This window comes from Anopheles moucheti, chromosome 2 (assembly GCF_943734755.1).
Source record: "Anopheles moucheti chromosome 2, idAnoMoucSN_F20_07, whole genome shotgun sequence".
Taxonomy (NCBI): domain Eukaryota; kingdom Metazoa; phylum Arthropoda; class Insecta; order Diptera; family Culicidae; genus Anopheles; species Anopheles moucheti.
The window spans coordinates 41271913-41288952 of NC_069140.1; the positions used below are offsets into that span (position 1 = coordinate 41271913).

General features: G+C 44.7%; 1 protein-coding gene across 8 annotated transcripts in view; it reads left to right on the forward strand.

The window, feature by feature from the left end:
• Positions 1 to 17040, forward strand: part of LOC128299090 (C-terminal-binding protein) — a 44037-nt gene that overhangs the window by 18291 nt on the left and 8706 nt on the right. For 7 of the 8 annotated variants that reach the window (XM_053034945.1, XM_053034952.1, XM_053034950.1 and 4 more), the window contains exons 2-5: positions 14776 to 15560; positions 15646 to 15951; positions 16039 to 16299; positions 16374 to 16514. In XM_053034945.1, coding sequence (XP_052890905.1) covers positions 15378 to 15560; positions 15646 to 15951; positions 16039 to 16299; positions 16374 to 16514 — 891 coding nt within the window. In that variant the 5' untranslated portion in view covers positions 14776 to 15377. The remainder of the gene's footprint in view (positions 1 to 14775; positions 15561 to 15645; positions 15952 to 16038; positions 16300 to 16373; positions 16515 to 17040) is intronic. The other variant, XM_053034947.1, reaches the window with a different exon arrangement.

Consider the following 17040-nt stretch of genomic DNA (forward strand, 5'->3'; position numbering starts at 1 on the left):
GTTGCAAGTTCTTTCATGTGCTTACTTTTCTTTAACAGACTCTTAAAAATGGCTCCTTTTGGTCAATTATTAGCTTTTTATATCCATTTTTCCCATATATGATACCGGGGAAATTAAGTGGAAATTAAGGGGAAAATATTGATGTTCTTTTAGTTTCGATGATGCATCCTCTAGTGATGTCTATCAGTTGGGTGCTGTCGATCATTGTGCTCTCGGTGGTTGAATTTAGATTACAAAATTAATTGTTCCAACCAGTAAACGACAGCACAAGCATATAAATTCCTTATTAAACTATCTTTTAAAAAAATATATCAAAAATATTTTTTTATAATAAATATAACCCCTCTAGTCAATGTACTATCCAGCTTAAGCAAATGTGATTGCAATCCTTTGGTGGGCAGTTTTGTGTCATCGCTCTTCCACATTTACCTTCTGGTCTGGGGAGTTACAAAGATTCCCCAAATTCGTACAACCAAATTCGGAGTTCCCCAAATTCGGCACTGTTTAACATTGACACGCTGGATTCCAACTCTGTAAAATCCATCCGTGTGTACGCTCTGCAGTCATGGTGGCGCTATGACTTTGATTCTTAAACTTGTTTAATCAAACCGTACCTATTGGCACTTGGAACCCGATTCGTCATGGCCCCGCGTGTCGACTGAATGAAACATCAATGTTTGTGTTGCGGTGAATTATTCAATTCTCAGCAATCAATTTAATCAACCTGGATAATGGTTATTAGGAAGCAAAGTATTCTTTGGACTGATTATTATAATAAGGAGTTAATTAAGATTTGATTACATCATCGATCAATAAACTTCTTCAATCAATATTACTAGCAAAGGAACATAATGTCGATAACAGTGATTAACAAAACATAACAGCTCACCGTTGGGGACGATTAACGCCTCGTCGTCTTCTTTTGATATGTCACGTTCTGTTGTGTTTTTTTTTTGTTCCCAAATCACACACACAGCGAACTATTGCGAGCACGGGGATGTATGTGTCAGGGCTTTTGTTGTCGTCGTTATTCCTGTGCCGCACTGTGCATAGTTTGTCATCGTGCCCCGCACTACTGCACCTCTCCACACCCTCTCCCATGCATATGCCACCCCCCCCCCCCCCCTCATTGGGGATGATCGAAACACTCGACCCAACAACAACATCAACACTTACACATCGCCCACAGCGAAACAGTAGGAGAGAAGCGCGTCGTCGTCGTTCAGCGCGCGTTGTGCTTGTTGTTGGGTGCAACTGTCGCGGCAAGAAAAGGTGGGCAACGGGGCCAGAAAGAAGAAGGGTATGTGTGTACCGTTTCGAGTCGATTCAAGGTTGTTGTGTACTTTACACGGGTGACAAGACCTTGTTTCGAAGGGCATCTGATGGCGGGTGATGGTGTGTCCCCCAAGAAGACAACGCGGCGGCCCGACGAGGGAGGAAGAAGCTTGGTTGATGTGTGATTGCTTTTTTTTCTTCTCTCACTCGTTCACTGCTCACACACACATACACACAGAGTGTGTGAATCTTGTACTACATCAGTTATCGAACGCAGGGCTGCTACACAGTGATAAGCAAAATTCTACACCACCGGAGCACGCTCGTTCGCAAAGTGCATGCATATGTGTGAATGCAGGGTGAGAAAATAGCTTCTCACCTGCTGCTCACACTGGGTTGGCTTTTCGGGGGAGGTGAGGAGTTTGCGTGAAGTGAGCTCTCACATTCGCTAAGCCCTTTTTTTTCTCACAGTTTCACTCTTAGTTTTAGCTTGCAAAATGCCAAAAAACCCAAAACGGGTTGATTTGTATTGTTACTGCTGTGGACTGAAAAATATTTACCGTTCAAACGGCTTCGCTTACTGCGTTCAATGCTGTTGATGCATTATTGGAATGTGTGTCCGCTCGGAAACACATTCCCACGCACACACGCCCGTTGGAAAATTCTGTCTCTCCCTTTTATCCCACCCATGCCCACCCCCGTTTCCTGCGTTCCACTGTCTGGGCGGATGGGAAATTCCACGAATAATATTTTCGTCCAATGCTCTAAGTTCCGTTCGTCTGCTGTCTGCGTGTGGGTTGGCGCGTTTGCTTGTGTATGCGTATTTGCTATGATGGCCAGTTGAGTGACGCTTATAATGGGAAATTGATGGCGGTTGTTAAAATTTCGCTGACGCGTCGCTTTTGTTCTCTAAATGCTGCTGCTCGATGGAAGGTGAAGGTGTAAAATGGGCACAAACTCTCTAAAGCATGTTGCGTAATGCCCAACTGCATGCTACGGATATGTTGACAGGAATGAAAGCAAGAATAGCAACATGTTTGGGTCTTGTGGGAGGTTGCATACGCCAGCTCTTCAAGCGAAGTAACTGGTGGGTACCTCGGCGAAATAGCGATGCTCTAGCTCTAGTTGCTCAAAGAGAAATGCAAATATACCTTTTCTGTTGTTGCTCTCCAACCTCATAACGATCGGGGCGATCATCCATCATCAGCAAACCAACGAACTCCCCTTTGCTTGTTGGCCGTGTCGGTGTGATCATTATCATATTCCACGATATACCTCACTTGGCAAATGCAGATCGAGTGAAAAGCTTCACCTATGCCGGGATGATGTATAATAATGCGACAAGATGGTTCCGGAGACGGAAGGAAGGAAGGGAGCGCCATGCTGCTGTGCTCTTGGGATGATCGGGTTATAAATAGCTTCAACGATGTTTGTATATTTAAATAACATCTGCGTAGTTAGCATGTGCCTTTAGTGCCGCGCGGACTCTCGGCTTGGTCGTGGATCGTGTTCTGTGTGTCCCCGCGCTCTCTTTCCTTCTTTCCCTCTCCCGTTCGCTCCCTGCACAATCATCACAGCTAAAAACGATCGCGATCCTCTCAAGCGCATGTTGTTCCTCCTGCGGCCCGCCGCCTTCATTGCTTCACCAGTTTGCGCGCGGTTATTGACGTTGCCAGCGACATAAATATTCAACCGGCAAAGAAAGACCAGACGACACGGCAGACAATGAGACCGTGCATCTGAAGGGTTTTAGCATGGGTAGTGGTGTGGGACATTTGTTGTTGCTGGTGTGGTTGTTGCGTATATACAGCAGCAGCAGCAGCAGAAAATATGAACTAAATTTAAAACCATTTCGATTTGAGTCAGAAATGGACGGATGTTGTATGGATTTTGTTTCGGAGGACATTTTTGTACCACATTTCAATGTGCATCTATCGATCGATGATTAATGAAGATATGAAAGCGTGTTGAGTACTCCAACATCTACCGCCAATCATTTAGGCAGAATATTCTTCGTAATGTTAAGGAGTACGGTTTAGTTTCATTATTTTTTGTTTTTTAAAGTGTTGCTTAAGTTAAGTACTTTTTTGTAACTTAAAATTAACATTAAAATTAGTTGAAGGAGCTAATAATTAAAAAGATTAAAGAGAAGTGAAAGGGGAAGAGAGACAGTGACAGGAGATCTCTTTGGTAAATAAAATTTGCGCAAACAACAGTAATCAAGTCTAAAGTCGCGTATGTCAAACACGAAGAAAAACATGCACTTGCTTGTATGCTATGCTATTAAGAACTGTGGGACATCCCACCCAAAAGACTTTCTTAATGTAAGTCCCAAACCATGTTGGAGAAAAATCATTAGAGTGGGTGGTATTGTTTGCGACCTTTCCGTCATGAAAGGGAAGGATCGCTCTTAAAACGATCTCTTGTTTGATATGTTTGGTTGTTTATAAAAACACACACACATAAGAAAAGCGCATCAAGGCTCCGTCGTAGCGCATAAATTGTTATGACGCTCGAGTGTGAAATGTTCGTTCAATTTAAGGGGGGTAATACGGTTCGTTTGTTTTGCGTTCCGTAGAACATCTGATCGTAGGCGTGTGGGGTGGTTCCCTCTTTCCCCCCCTTCCTCCCCCCCGCTCATTCCCCCCACCGCACAAAACAGTCCAAATCCTCGGGGGGGATTACTGTTAAAAACTGTGTTTTGTTTGTGGCACAGCTCTCGTTTCACCTGGCGTCTGAAATATATAGAACGCACGAGAAAAGGAAATGGCACGATGAAAACTCCCAAGACAAAAAGAAACAGGAGCAAATGTGGAAAAGTCTTGTTGGGGAAGATGGGGAGGGGGGCAAAAAATATGAGAAGCATGCAAAATATTTCGCACGCTACAGTTTCGCTGTTATCGCGTTCTATTCTTAGCTCTTACACTTTGGGCTAGAAAAAAAAAACAACACGTAAACGCGCACAACAAACGATTGTGTTGCCCCCCCCCACCCTGCTGCAACCCTCTGTCAGGGTCATTCGCCGTGCCATGCCGTGGTGGTATTTGCATGAGAATTTTCGGGTTTTTCCGTATTGCCTAGTAGGTTGTGTGTAGAGCGTAAAACAAATCGTTCAATGCAAGACGGGAAGATTTTTTGTCGCTTTCCTTTATTCTTTTCTCCAGCGAATGTGCTTTTTTTTTCTTACCATTTTGTGTCGAGCATTAACTCATGTTCGGTGTGTTTTCAAATACTGCTATCGGTGCAAAATGTGTCTCCTGTGTGTGTGTGAACACACACCACCAGTGGACTTCCTTTTGTGTGTTTTTCATTTTGCGCTAAGGGATTTACGCTTGCTTAACAAAAAAACGTATCCTTTCACACGTGTTACAGTGCCAATGGGGGGGGGGGGGGGGGGGGGGGGGAACGCTTCTGCTGACGCATCTACAAACAACAACCCCCGAAAGGCAGAAGAACCGTTTGCCCATTGAATAAAACACATCCCCAAGGGACTAACGGACGAAAAGTCACAAGGTCAGCAAGAGTTCGATAGAAAGTTAAAGGAATTGCATATCTACATGTTTGGTAGTAAATGTGCGCATTGTGAGAGTGCATTGTTGTTTTGTTGAAGGGAAGCAGTTCAAGTGCTTGTGCAGGATCAAGGAAGGACGTAATAACGTAATCAGAGATCAAATAATGATAGATATGACGATCAATTTCCCCACAACGCGTATAATTTGTTATTGTTTTCAAGTTTTCTCAAAAGTTTTTCTTATTGCTTTGTTTATACATATTCGATTGTCAGGATATAAACAAAACAAAGAAAAAAACCAATTGCCAACCCGCTCACCTTCAAAACAATGGATATATCACTGGTGAGAATACAACAGCAAAATTGGCTGGCAATTGAAATGTGCGTACGTTGCCGGATTATAAATTGTTCACCTTCCCCCCTTAGCCTGCTGTTTGCTTCCTTTGTCACAACCTTTCGCTTATCTCCTTTCGTTCTCTTTCGGCAACGTGTTTACGATCGTGCTCATTCATGCTTAGTTAGCGCTCTTACGCTCTCTATATATCGTTGCAAGAAATTGTAATATGTCGCAACCCGAACTCTGGTAGTGGGTTGTTTTATTTATGCTGTTTCTGCATTCGAAAGAAATTGGCAAGCGGAAAGAGGACACACGCAACAACACACACGTATGCGAGGAAGGAGGAATATTACGCGTGATAAACAAAATAATATAGTGCTGACGTGGTTCTACGATTTTTACCGTTACAGCAACAATAACAGATTTGGACGGGAAAAATGACAACAAACAAAGAGGAACAAACAGTAACAAGCGTAATAAAAAAAACGCTTTTGTTATTCGCTGTGCACTTTATTTCTACTGAAGAGTTTACCTATTTGCGCAAAGCGAGTGTATGAATAAAAGAAAGTGTAATCGAAAAAAAAACGAAACGAACTATTCAGATAAAATTGTAGCCTCGTTCGGGGCATTTTTTATGTTGTTTTTGTTTGTTTGATGAATTTCCTGATTGTACTTTTTTGTGCAGCATTCGGAAAAAATCGCAGCAAGAATTCGGCCCTTTAAGTCAAAGTTAATGTCAGTTTCAAAATCAGATCCTAAATTAGAATCAAAGTCAGAGTTTAAGTCAGAGTCAGAGTCACAGTCAGAGTCAGAGTCACAGTCAGAGTCAGAGTCAAAGTCAGAGTCAAGGTCAGAGTTCAAGTCAGAGTCAGAGTCAGAGTCAGAGTCGGAATCAAAGTCAAAGTCAGAGTCAAAATCAGGGCCTAAATCAGAGCCTAAATCAGAGTCAGAGTCAGATTCAGAGTCAGAGTTAAAGCCAGAATAGGAGCCATTTGAATGGAATCGTCTCGGAAGCAATATGATCGGATTTGTCTACGGAGCCATTTGTTCGAAGTATGGATTTCATTTCCATCATTATGCCGCAAAATGCGTTCAGAATGGTGCAGTTGTGCAACAAAAGCAAAAGGGAGAGGACGATTCAATTTAAAACTGACACACATTTCGATTTTTTAAAAAATTACATAGTATGAACTTTTGCCGTTGTGTCCCGCACCTGTTCCAGTTCAGGATGTCAGCTTTTTTTCGATTACTGTGCGCTATACATTTAATGAGTTAAGTCAGAAAAGTTTTTCTGCCCTCCGCTGTCTCAATGCCCATCCCATTGCCGTCTATTCGATTGGCGTAATCTTTTTGCAGAGGATTACCTGGTAGGCGCAAAGGAGTACGGGGAAGGAAAGAAAACAAAACTTTCCATATGACGCATCGTTATAATAGATGACGACGACGACGACTAAATGCTGCTCCTGCTGGCTGCTGTTTTGTGTCCCGAGAGAATTTATCGTGTTTCCTCGACACAAACATACTGTGTGTGTCATCCTGTGCACGCCTCTCATGCACTACGTCCTATTTTTCCTCTTTCTCCTGTAGCCACACACTAACACACACACACACTTAAATAAAGAAGGGGGGAGGGAAAACATTGTTGCTAGCTGTCGTCTCGCCAGTGTAGCGGAGCATCTTTTCCGGTTTTCCGAACTTTTTGGAATGTGGACAAACTTCCAACAGAGGGGAAGGGAGGAGAGGTTGTTCCGATAGTCCGAAAGGGAAGGAAAGGGCGAAATTGCTCAACAATTTTTGCTCGCCTACTTTTCCTTCTTTCACGAAGAAAAAAAAAAACAAAGGATAGTCGATCGATGATGGGTGTGTGTGAGAGGGTGTTTTGTTCCGCTTCAGTGTAGCAAGCGATGTGATAGTATTCTTCTGCTTGCATGAATCATCCGGATACTTCTTCGACCACAATGGTCTCTCTATCTATCCAGGACAGGACAGACCAGCCTGGAGGTGGTGGCTGGTGGATAGAAAAGGGTGAAAATTTGGTGTTGTTGTACACTTACATAACTTTTGGCCGGGCACAAACTCTTGCTGCTACTCTAATGTGTTGTGTGGGATCGAGTAGATGGGGAGCTTGTATTGTTTTTCTGCCGCGAGACACTTTTCCCACCACTCTGCCACTGGTTTCTTTCTCTCCCGTCGGTGAAGATGTGGTCTGTCTCTCTTCAGTAGAAGAGTGATCGAAGCATACGCTGTTTGGAAATACTTAAGAGCGATGGAGCTTTAACAGAGGACACACTCACACACAGCGATAAAACCCCGACAAGGGTTGCCAAGGTAAAGAGTAGTAGGCTACCACCGAATGGAAAGGTCGGTTACACCAGAGGAATATCCCGGCAGGGAAGACAAATTGTGGTGGAATGGAATCAAAGTTGGCTGTGAAACTTTTCCCATCCGTTGAAAGCAGAAGAGACAGCGGCGGCGTGTGTGCTTGGTTGTTTGCCGGGAGAGAATGGGGCGGGGGTGAAGTTCGAACTAGTTTTGGGGAAAATCAAGGCAAAGTTTTTTCACCCGCTTTTGCGTTGTCTCGCTGTGCGGCGCGGCGCGTGTGACTCGCGTCGTCGAAGCCGTGTCGTGAAAGAAACTTTTTCGGAAACTGTTTTTCCCAAACTCTCCCAATTATGTGTCGGTCCTTTCTCGGGGTGGTAGTTTATTTATTTTATTTTTTGCCAAGCGTTAGCTGGGCCATTTACCCAAATATGGAAGGAAAGTGTGAAATCCTTTTGTTGTAATGTGTGTTTGGTAGTGTAGAGTGCAGTGAGTACGGTGGACTCCTTTGTCTTTATGCAAAGCACCAAACAGTTGTAGGCTTGGTTTGCCTGCTAAAGTTTTTGTACGATGGCGTTTTGCTGTTAATTGATGAAAATGAGCAAAGTAAGCAAAATGGGGAAGGAAAACCAGGCGCCACCACTAGATGGAGGCGCATGGTGGCGTATGGAATTTATTGTCAAATGATAATCGTATTGGTTTTTTAATTAAAAAATGCGATCGTATGATAATTTGTACTGGAAAATACAGTTTAATTTAATTGTTTTATGTAAAATCGAAACTTCAGACATGTTGTTGACCTCTTTTAGTAAAGTAAACAGTTAACATTATTTGACCTTTTCCTGTTTTCCCTCCAAAAAAGGACCCAAATAAACTGTTAAAGTTTTTTCTCGCGCAGGGCATAATACTTAAGCTTTTAAACATAATTTTCTCTAGGGCAGCCGAGGGTGTAAAGGTGACATGCCGTAGAGAAAATAGCAAGAAGATGGGGCGGCACAACATAAAAAAATAACACAACAGTAAGCCATTAAACAGGGCGAGGTTTTTACAGCAATAAATATTTACTTGCAATACACACTCTCACTTTGTTGCTCTGTTTTTTTTTTCATTATGCGTGTTCTCAAATTTCTCCCTTTCGGAATGAGAATGCGGACTTTCACCTAGAGCTCTGGAGAAGGAAGCAGGAAAAAGGGGAAAGGGATTCATAAATTTATCCACTAAAAACCGTGTACAACTCCCCCTAACTCCTCTCCCCCATCAATTTCATTGCTGTATCCTCCGGCACCATATCGAGGGGGGGGGGGCTTGTGTGTCGCCCGGTCGACCCTTTTTGGATGGAGGCGCACGATATTCTCACAATCCTCCACCTGTTCGCTGGTCTCGCCTTTCCATCATCCGGTCCAGAGATTCATGTCGTTGTTGCTTCGTCGTCGTGCCTTTCCGTGTGGATGATGCTTAGTGTGGGGTTCTGTCCTGCGAAGGTGGCAACCGGATAATGGATTCCGATCGTCCCGTTCCGGATAGAATGGGGATGACGAGGAAGGTGGCCGCCAGAACATGGCGCGGCACGAGTGGGCGAGTGTGGGAAAACCGCGGCGGTGTATGCGGAACCACCAAAGAGGTGTGGGAGAGGAAAACATTCCGGAAGCGGCTGCGCATGTGCAGCATAGCACTGACTGTTGTGGGGTGGGGGGGGGGGGGAGATTTCAGGGAGACGAAGGGAGAAGACCGGCACACTCACCGTCAAGCCAAACTATACACCGCCACCAACGCCCGCCCCAACCGGTTGTGCTGATGATTACGGTTGATATTGGTGACGTTAGACTTTTGCACCGTGAATAAGTGTACACAATTGGACACGACCAAATAAAACCCCAAGCCGTTGTTTTTTGTGCGTTAATCTTCATTTCTGTTCCACTTCCACTTCCAGTGGCTCATAAGCAGCGCGGCCGAAAGAAAATGGCCTCCAAATGTTGTCACCGTTGGGGGAGTTTTCCTTTCAAGGAGGGTGTGCGAGACACGGCGCATGGAAGATAATTATGTATTGTTGTGCTTAATGGCTTTTGGATCAATTACTGTTCAAACTTCTGGAAGCTGTTTCATTAATGGGGGCAGAGGGGCGAGAAAAGGAGCGAGAGGCTTGGCTGAAATCTTCATCCATACTTTAGAATTAAAGCATTATCAGTAGCAGCTTCTATAGGTGAAGATGTCGGTGTTTAATAAAGCAAAACCAGCTAGAAATTTACGATCGATGAATTTCTTTCCCTCTACTCCCCACACTCACGGCTTATGGACGGAGCTGACAAAGTTTCCACGAAGTTCTGCACCGTCTCGTGGTCCGTGTGCCTCGCGCGATGAAAAGTTAGTCGGGTTTTTTAAACTTTTCTCACCAAACTTTCGGCATTTACCCGCTTTTCCCGGCTTTCCCGGCCCCACAGGAGGGTACATGGTTTAAGGGGGGGGCATGGCGGGTGGTTATGATGGTGGAGATGCCAACCATTCTCGATTGCCGCCGCCGAGCCACGGCACAACGAAAAGTTAGTTGACGGAAGTTTACAAAACTTCTTCCCCGGTGCCCCCCCACCAGCATTTTCGGCGCTCCGTGCCGTCATGTTTATCTCGCTCTGTACGCTTAAGACCTACGGCACAAACATTTTCCAAAGTGTTCCTCACAAGCACGGCGAGTAGCGACGGATGGCGTTGAGGAATGACGGAAGTCAAGGTTTCCGTAAAAGCGGCATCGATTAACACAGTCCGAGAGAAGAGGAGAGCGCGAAAGAGAACGGAGCGCTGGGTAGAAAAGTTATCTCATAAAGAGCGAGAGAACGCTCAGAACCGGCTTTTTTCTTGCGGGAGGACAGTGAGTGGAAAGGAGTAAAGACGGGGATCACAACAAACGTGCCACCCTGTGCGCCACACACATGCAGAAAACGACTGCAACACCATCATTCCTCGCCCCATTTTGCGCACCATGGAAGTTTCAAAAACCCTATCCGTGCCGAAACTTTTCCCTAGGTCGGGGACATAAAGAAAGGGAGAAGGGATTGGAGGACGGGGACGGGAGAGTACCCGGGGTCGGGGAAGGGTAGTGGGGGTGCGTACAATTTCCCATCAAACTTTCGCGCAACCAAAACTTCTGTCCCCGGTGCAAACTTTGTTCGCGCACAACAAACTTCTGCTATACGGCAGCAGCTCCCGAAGTTGAAGTTTTTCCCTTCAGAACTTTTCTGCCTTCCATAAGATTGTTTCGGATGGCACACACACACACACAGATGATGGTAGTGGTGAGGGGAGGGAGGAGAATAGGGGATGTGCGCTTTGTCTCCCAGCCTCCTCCTCCCATCGTCACCAGAGTGCTCTCTCGCGCGCGCAACCGAGGTCAATTGAAGTTGATGCCGAAAAGTTACTTTTCTAACTTTTCGCCTGGCGTTTTTGTATGCGAAAGTATTAGGAAAAGTTGGGAAAATCGTGTGCGTTTTTTTTTGTTGGTTTTTGGTTTGTGGCACTTCACGCACTTCTTCTCCTCCCGTGTGCGGGGGAGAAAGGTTAGAGAGGTTGCAGAAGAAAAGTCTAGGCAAAGTCATCATCATCGCATGGTGGCTTTTCCATCACCAGGCGGCGGCACCCAGCCAACAGCAGCGCAACTGTATCGAAAGCTTACCCAAACTTACCGGTGCAAAGTTTTGGGTGATTGTGTATAGAAAGCAAGAAGCAATATTACCCTTAGTGAAAATGCCGGCATGATTGTAATGTATGTGTGTGGATGTGTGTGTGTGTGTGTGTGTGTGTGTGTTTGTATAGAGAGAAAAGAGCATGTACAAAAAGCATATTACAATTGTAACGCTCTCGTTCTCTGTCCCATTTTCACGTATCATGGTACAAAACATGCCGGTGGGAGGAAAATGCGTGGAAATTGTGCGGTAAGGACACGAGAGAGAACGAATAATGAAAAAAAAAAACAACCCCAACATGGAAATTTCCACCAAACACCAAACGCGCACGCTTCGATTCCGGGCAAAGCAACCTTGGATTGGCAACACTGTTTTCCGCTGAAAGAGAGCGATAGTATCGCGCGCGCCTTGCATCACATTTTCCAGTAGGCTGTGCGACGCCATTCCGTACCGCGACTGAGAATGTTGTTTTGGTATTGGTGACGAAATGCCGGTCTTAAAATCTTACATTACTCTCTTGTTTATAAATTATCAAAATCAAATTTTCTGTCATTTAATATAATAATATCATATGGGGGTGTCACAAATGCTGTATAATTGATGTAAAAAAGGCCCAATAATGAAGATATCTTGTTTCTCCTACACCCCAGGCGGCATGGTGCGTGACAATACAGGAATGTTCTGAAGAGATTTCACTGTGCAGGAGGTCTACTTCTGCCTTTCATGCTTCCATTGCAGGAGATGTGATGTGGACAATGTGTGGGATAGATTAAATAAATCCATCTTAAGCTGGCTGGGGGCTGCTGTCGCGTACTGTTTGTTTTCTACGCGCTGGAGACACTTTTTCTTTGCTTTTAATACCGATATTAACGATCGATGCCATCGTTAAATGTGGCTGGAAAATCATTAATTTCGTCGTGTGGGTGTCGAACCCAAAAAGTTCACTCCCATTTTCGTTTTCCGTGCGGCAGAAACGCTAAAGGATTCGATTCGAACGTTCTTTAAACGGGCGAGAAAATTCTACTCGCCTGCGTATTAAAGCTACTTTTCGATGAGTTTTCCTTCGCTTAACTGGTGAAAGTTCAAAGTGAAGAATGAGAGAGATGGAAAGAGAAAGAGCGAGAGCGAGAGCATGGTACAGTCAGCACATACTCTGATGATCTCGTTCACTCCCAGCACAAATGACATGGAAGGGTCGGGAAATGATTTTTCCCCCTTCCTTATCTCACTGTACGCAATGGTAACTCCGTTGTGTGGTGTACGTTGGGTTTTTAATGCTCCTTTGAATACTTTTACAACTTTATCTTTCATCTCCGCCACAGGGGCCACCGCACGCAATGTTCAGCTTTAAGGTGAAACTTTCCCTGCGGATACGTTTCTTGGGCGCTCTGTATCAATTTTTTTTTTTTTGGGTTGAAGGATATCATTTACGAACGTTTTACTTTAATCTTTAATGGGAAAGGATGTGTTTTACCAGTATGTGATATCTCCACATCGACGTACGTACAGCAGGATTATTACAAACACATGCATAGAATTACACACATCTTTACAATGGTATGCTAATTTGCTCCTCGGAACGATCATGTACGCAATGCTGTCGAGTCTTCTTTGCCTAATTAAGTGCCACCAAAATACACACCACATCCCAACACACATAGCATATAGTAAGTTTGCTATGTTTCCCTTCGCGTTGGATGAAAGAAGAAATTAATTAATGTTATGCTAAGTTCATGATGCCGCCTTTTGGAGTTCCTCCTCTCCCTATTTTGGGGAGGTGGGGTAAAGTGTTTTCTCCCTGCCTCGAGTTGCATCCTCCATTTGCCTTCTTTTCCAGCTGTGCTTGTTGCAAAACTTTTCCACTTGACCGAATAACTCGCTTCATCGAACTTTTGGATGGGTAAGGGAAGCGCAAAATCTCTGCACAACAACAACCGTCGTTTGTTTCTTGTTTTTCAATTTTATTAACTATGGAAACAATCCCCCCCCCATCTCACCCTCTCGAGCAGTAGCACCCATCGTCTCGTGGGTGCTTCACACAATCCCCTCTCCGCCCTTTATTGAAGGACGAATGGCTTTTTCCTGGTGGAGGTGGGGTGGAGGGACACACCCTGGACTGGGCTGGCAGGGAAGGAAAGGGAAAAAAAGGACCCAGGAGCCAAGGATACACACCCGAGCAGCAGCAGCAGCAGCAGCAGCACCTCTGTGTCCAGCAGTAACGTTCTCTGCCCCATCCGGTTTGTGGAGGTGGTTTTTCGTCTTTAATCATGGCCGACCACCTCTGCCACCTTCCATTTCTGGCTCGGTTGCCCACATTCGCTCGCAAGAAACTGTTGGGAGCTTGTAAATTAATTACATTTTAATTAAAACTTTTCGTTTTATTGTACAAACGCTCCTTCTCCCCCCCTCCTCCTTCCGTACAAAATTCCCGGTCCGATCGATCCATTCTGCCAAAACCGGTAAGGTATAATGTGCGCGCCATTCCGATCGGTCGGGCGAAGAGTCTCCGTGTGCTGCGTGAGTTTGTTGTGATGGTGGTGTGCATGTACCATGTCGGTTTCATCAAACTTCCGGCACTGTGTTTTTTTGTTGTTGTTTGTTTTGCTGCTTTCATCCTGCCATGCCAACCCAAGGATAAACCATACGCTTGCTTTTATCCCTCCTGCATTCTGCCCCAATTTCTAAGAACTTGGCAAACTTCTTACCAGATACATACATACCCTGAGTGCTGGGAAGTGCAAACGTGTCCCACCGCTCTGGAACCTTAGACAGGACGAAGGAAAATATGCTAAAAAGCTTCTCGGTACGAAAGACAACAGCATTGTGCAACCTTTCTGCTGTGTTTGTTTGCTTTTTTGTCTTTTTGGGTTTGGTCAAGAAGAGAAGTGAGGCTTAAAGAAGAAGTGCCTGATGCTGTGTTTGAAGCGCACCCCGAATGCGTGGGTGGTTTATGACAAGATGGGGCAAAAAAAAGCCAAAGATTGTAAAGATTGAACAAAGTTAAACCTGTGGTTGCGGAGGGGGGGCAAAACTTTCCGAACAGAAAGTAGCTAAAAGTGTGCAAGAAGGGGAGTAAAATAAACTTTTCTGCTCTGATATGATGCGATGGCACACTGATGTGTGCCGGCAAACTCTACCACCTCCCCTCACCGTTTCGCGTGCCTTCCTCTTCCGCGCAATCCGCTCTCGAAACACGCGAAATGGGTAAATGAGAAAAGTTAGTGATTAAGTTGGTTTTATTTTCTTGGTTCGTGTTTTTTTTTCTTTGGTTCTCCTTTTGCTTCTTGGCATGCGCTGCTCGGCTGGCTGTGTCTTCTTGTTATATGATCCCGTTGCACATAGTTACTAATAATAGTTTTCTTTCGCTTTTTCATTCTTTCATTACAGATTATTGTACTTGCTTGCATCGGCTCGGAATGGAGACAAACTTGGCCAAGGAATTCCCCTAGGAACACACTCTGCTTAATCAATCCGTTCATGGGCGGAACTAGCCTATCGTTTTAATGTTTGATTCTTTCCGAATGAATGGACATTAAAAAATAAGCTATCGTTTCCCACACTCGTTCTTACCCTCAACTGTTTATTTTTTCACAAATTAAAATGTGATCTTTCCTATCCTTATTCTATTTGATTATTTGTTTTGTTTTTTTTGTTTTACTTAGTTGAAACAGCAAATGTTTATGGTGTTTTGTTTCGACACATTCGTCCAGAAGCGTACCCAAGGACTCGGGGACTCTACTGTATGATCGGTAGAAAAGCAACAGATCATAACAAGTGCCGAGTGTGTCCGAGTGTGAATGTGCGGGAAAGTGTGATCCCAACAGCAGAAGGCAGTAGTGTGAATGCCGTATAGTTGTATGCGAAAGCCACGACGGTGTTGTGTGCGTGTACTGAACAGTTTGGCTCTTGCATAGTAGCGCGAGCAACAGATCCTTGGTTTTTAACACCAAGAACTACCAGCATTTCCTACAGTGTTGGTGATTTAATTTCTTCTCCTGAGTGGATTCTTCTCAACATTTGGTGCGTCATAGTGAGTGCTTGTCCGGAGGACAGAGAGTGCAGAAAGGAGAGAGAAAAAACAACAACAATAGGACAGGATAGAATTTCCTGTGTGTTGAGTGAGTGAAGAAGGACGGAACCGGAACTGGACTGGTTGGTTGGTGTTCGGAAGGTGGTTCGCACGCGGCGGAATACGCGGAAGTAAACAAGCGCACAAACCGAGCCGAACGTCTGGCCGGGCAGAAGAGCGTTGGTTGGAACAACAATGATGCCGAAACGATCACGTCTGGGTGACGTCCGCGGGCCAATTTCGAACGGACCGATGCAATCGCGCCCACTGGTCGCCCTGCTCGATGGGCGCGACTGTTCGATTGAGATGCCCATACTGAAGGATGTGGCCACGGTTGCATTCTGCGATGCACAGAGCACATCAGAGATTCATGAAAAAGTAAGTATTGTTGTTGCGTTTGCCATTAAGATAAACGGCACGGGTCGCATTTACTAATTCGTCTTGTACAACCGCAACGCAACAGGTATTAAACGAAGCCGTCGGCGCACTGATGTGGCACACAATCATTCTGACGAAGGAGGATCTGGAAAAGTTCAAAGCCCTCCGGATAATCGTCCGGATTGGAAGCGGAGTCGATAACATTGACGTGAAGGCGGCCGGTGAGCTCGGTATCGCCGTCTGCAATGTGCCCGGGTACGGCGTCGAGGAGGTCGCCGACACGACCATGTGCTTGATCCTGAACCTTTACCGGCGGACCTACTGGTTGGCGAACATGGTGCGAGAAGGCAAGAAATTTACGGGCCCGGAACAGGTGCGAGATGCAGCGCAGGTAAGTGTATTGCACGGGGTGCAACAGATCATAACGAGCATGGAGTATATGCTTGAGATATTAATATTTTTTTATATTTTGTTTCAGGGATGTGCCAGAATACGCGGTGATACACTTGGGTTGGTTGGACTGGGACGCATTGGCAGCGCGGTCGCGCTGCGAGCAAAAGTATTCGGCTTCAATGTGAGCTTCTACGATCCGTACCTGCCGGACGGTATCGAGAAATCGCTCGGACTCAACCGCGTCTACACACTGCAGGAACTGCTGTTCCACTCCGATTGCGTCTCGCTGCACTGTACATTAAATGAACATAATCATCACCTTATCAATGAGTTTACGATTAAACAGGTACGGATCACCGATCACAACGTGTATATCAACCAATGTTAATGTTTGCTAACCATTATGCTTTACTATTGTAGATGAGACCCGGTGCATTCCTGGTAAATACGGCACGCGGTGGCCTGGTGGATGACGAGGCGCTAGCCGTCGCACTGAAGCAAGGTCGAATCCGGGCGGCAGCACTAGACGTTCATGAGAATGAGCCATACAATGTATTTCAGGTTTATTCTACTACTTATACTATCTTTTTTCTCTACATACCGTTTGTGTTGATGCTATTGTTTTTGCTAGTTGTATCACCCATACCGCTTTTCTCATTCCTCTCTACTACTGGCCGTTCGCACAAGAATACATCATTTGTTTCAAGTTTAAGAATTACCATAAGAAGTCAGTAACTGGAGTCAGTTTATTTATGTAATTTACATTACCACGCTTTAGAGATTCATCCTGAAGGCAGTATTTTATAACATCCCAAGTAAACATATCATAAAATTAACCATAGAATAGTTTTATCCATAAGAGAACGTTATTAAACTTCATACCAATTCTAAGTAAATTCCCTCGATTCTAGTAACCTTTATCAGCAATGGATAGTTTTGAGGACTGAATTTTAGTAAGGAAATTTAGATGATATAAAAATAACTTTCCAATAATTGATCAAATAATACATTTAGTTCTGTATTGGCTAAACAATGAAGGGGACATTTAAATCAAAAACAACAACATACGTACACAAACGCGCTTTAG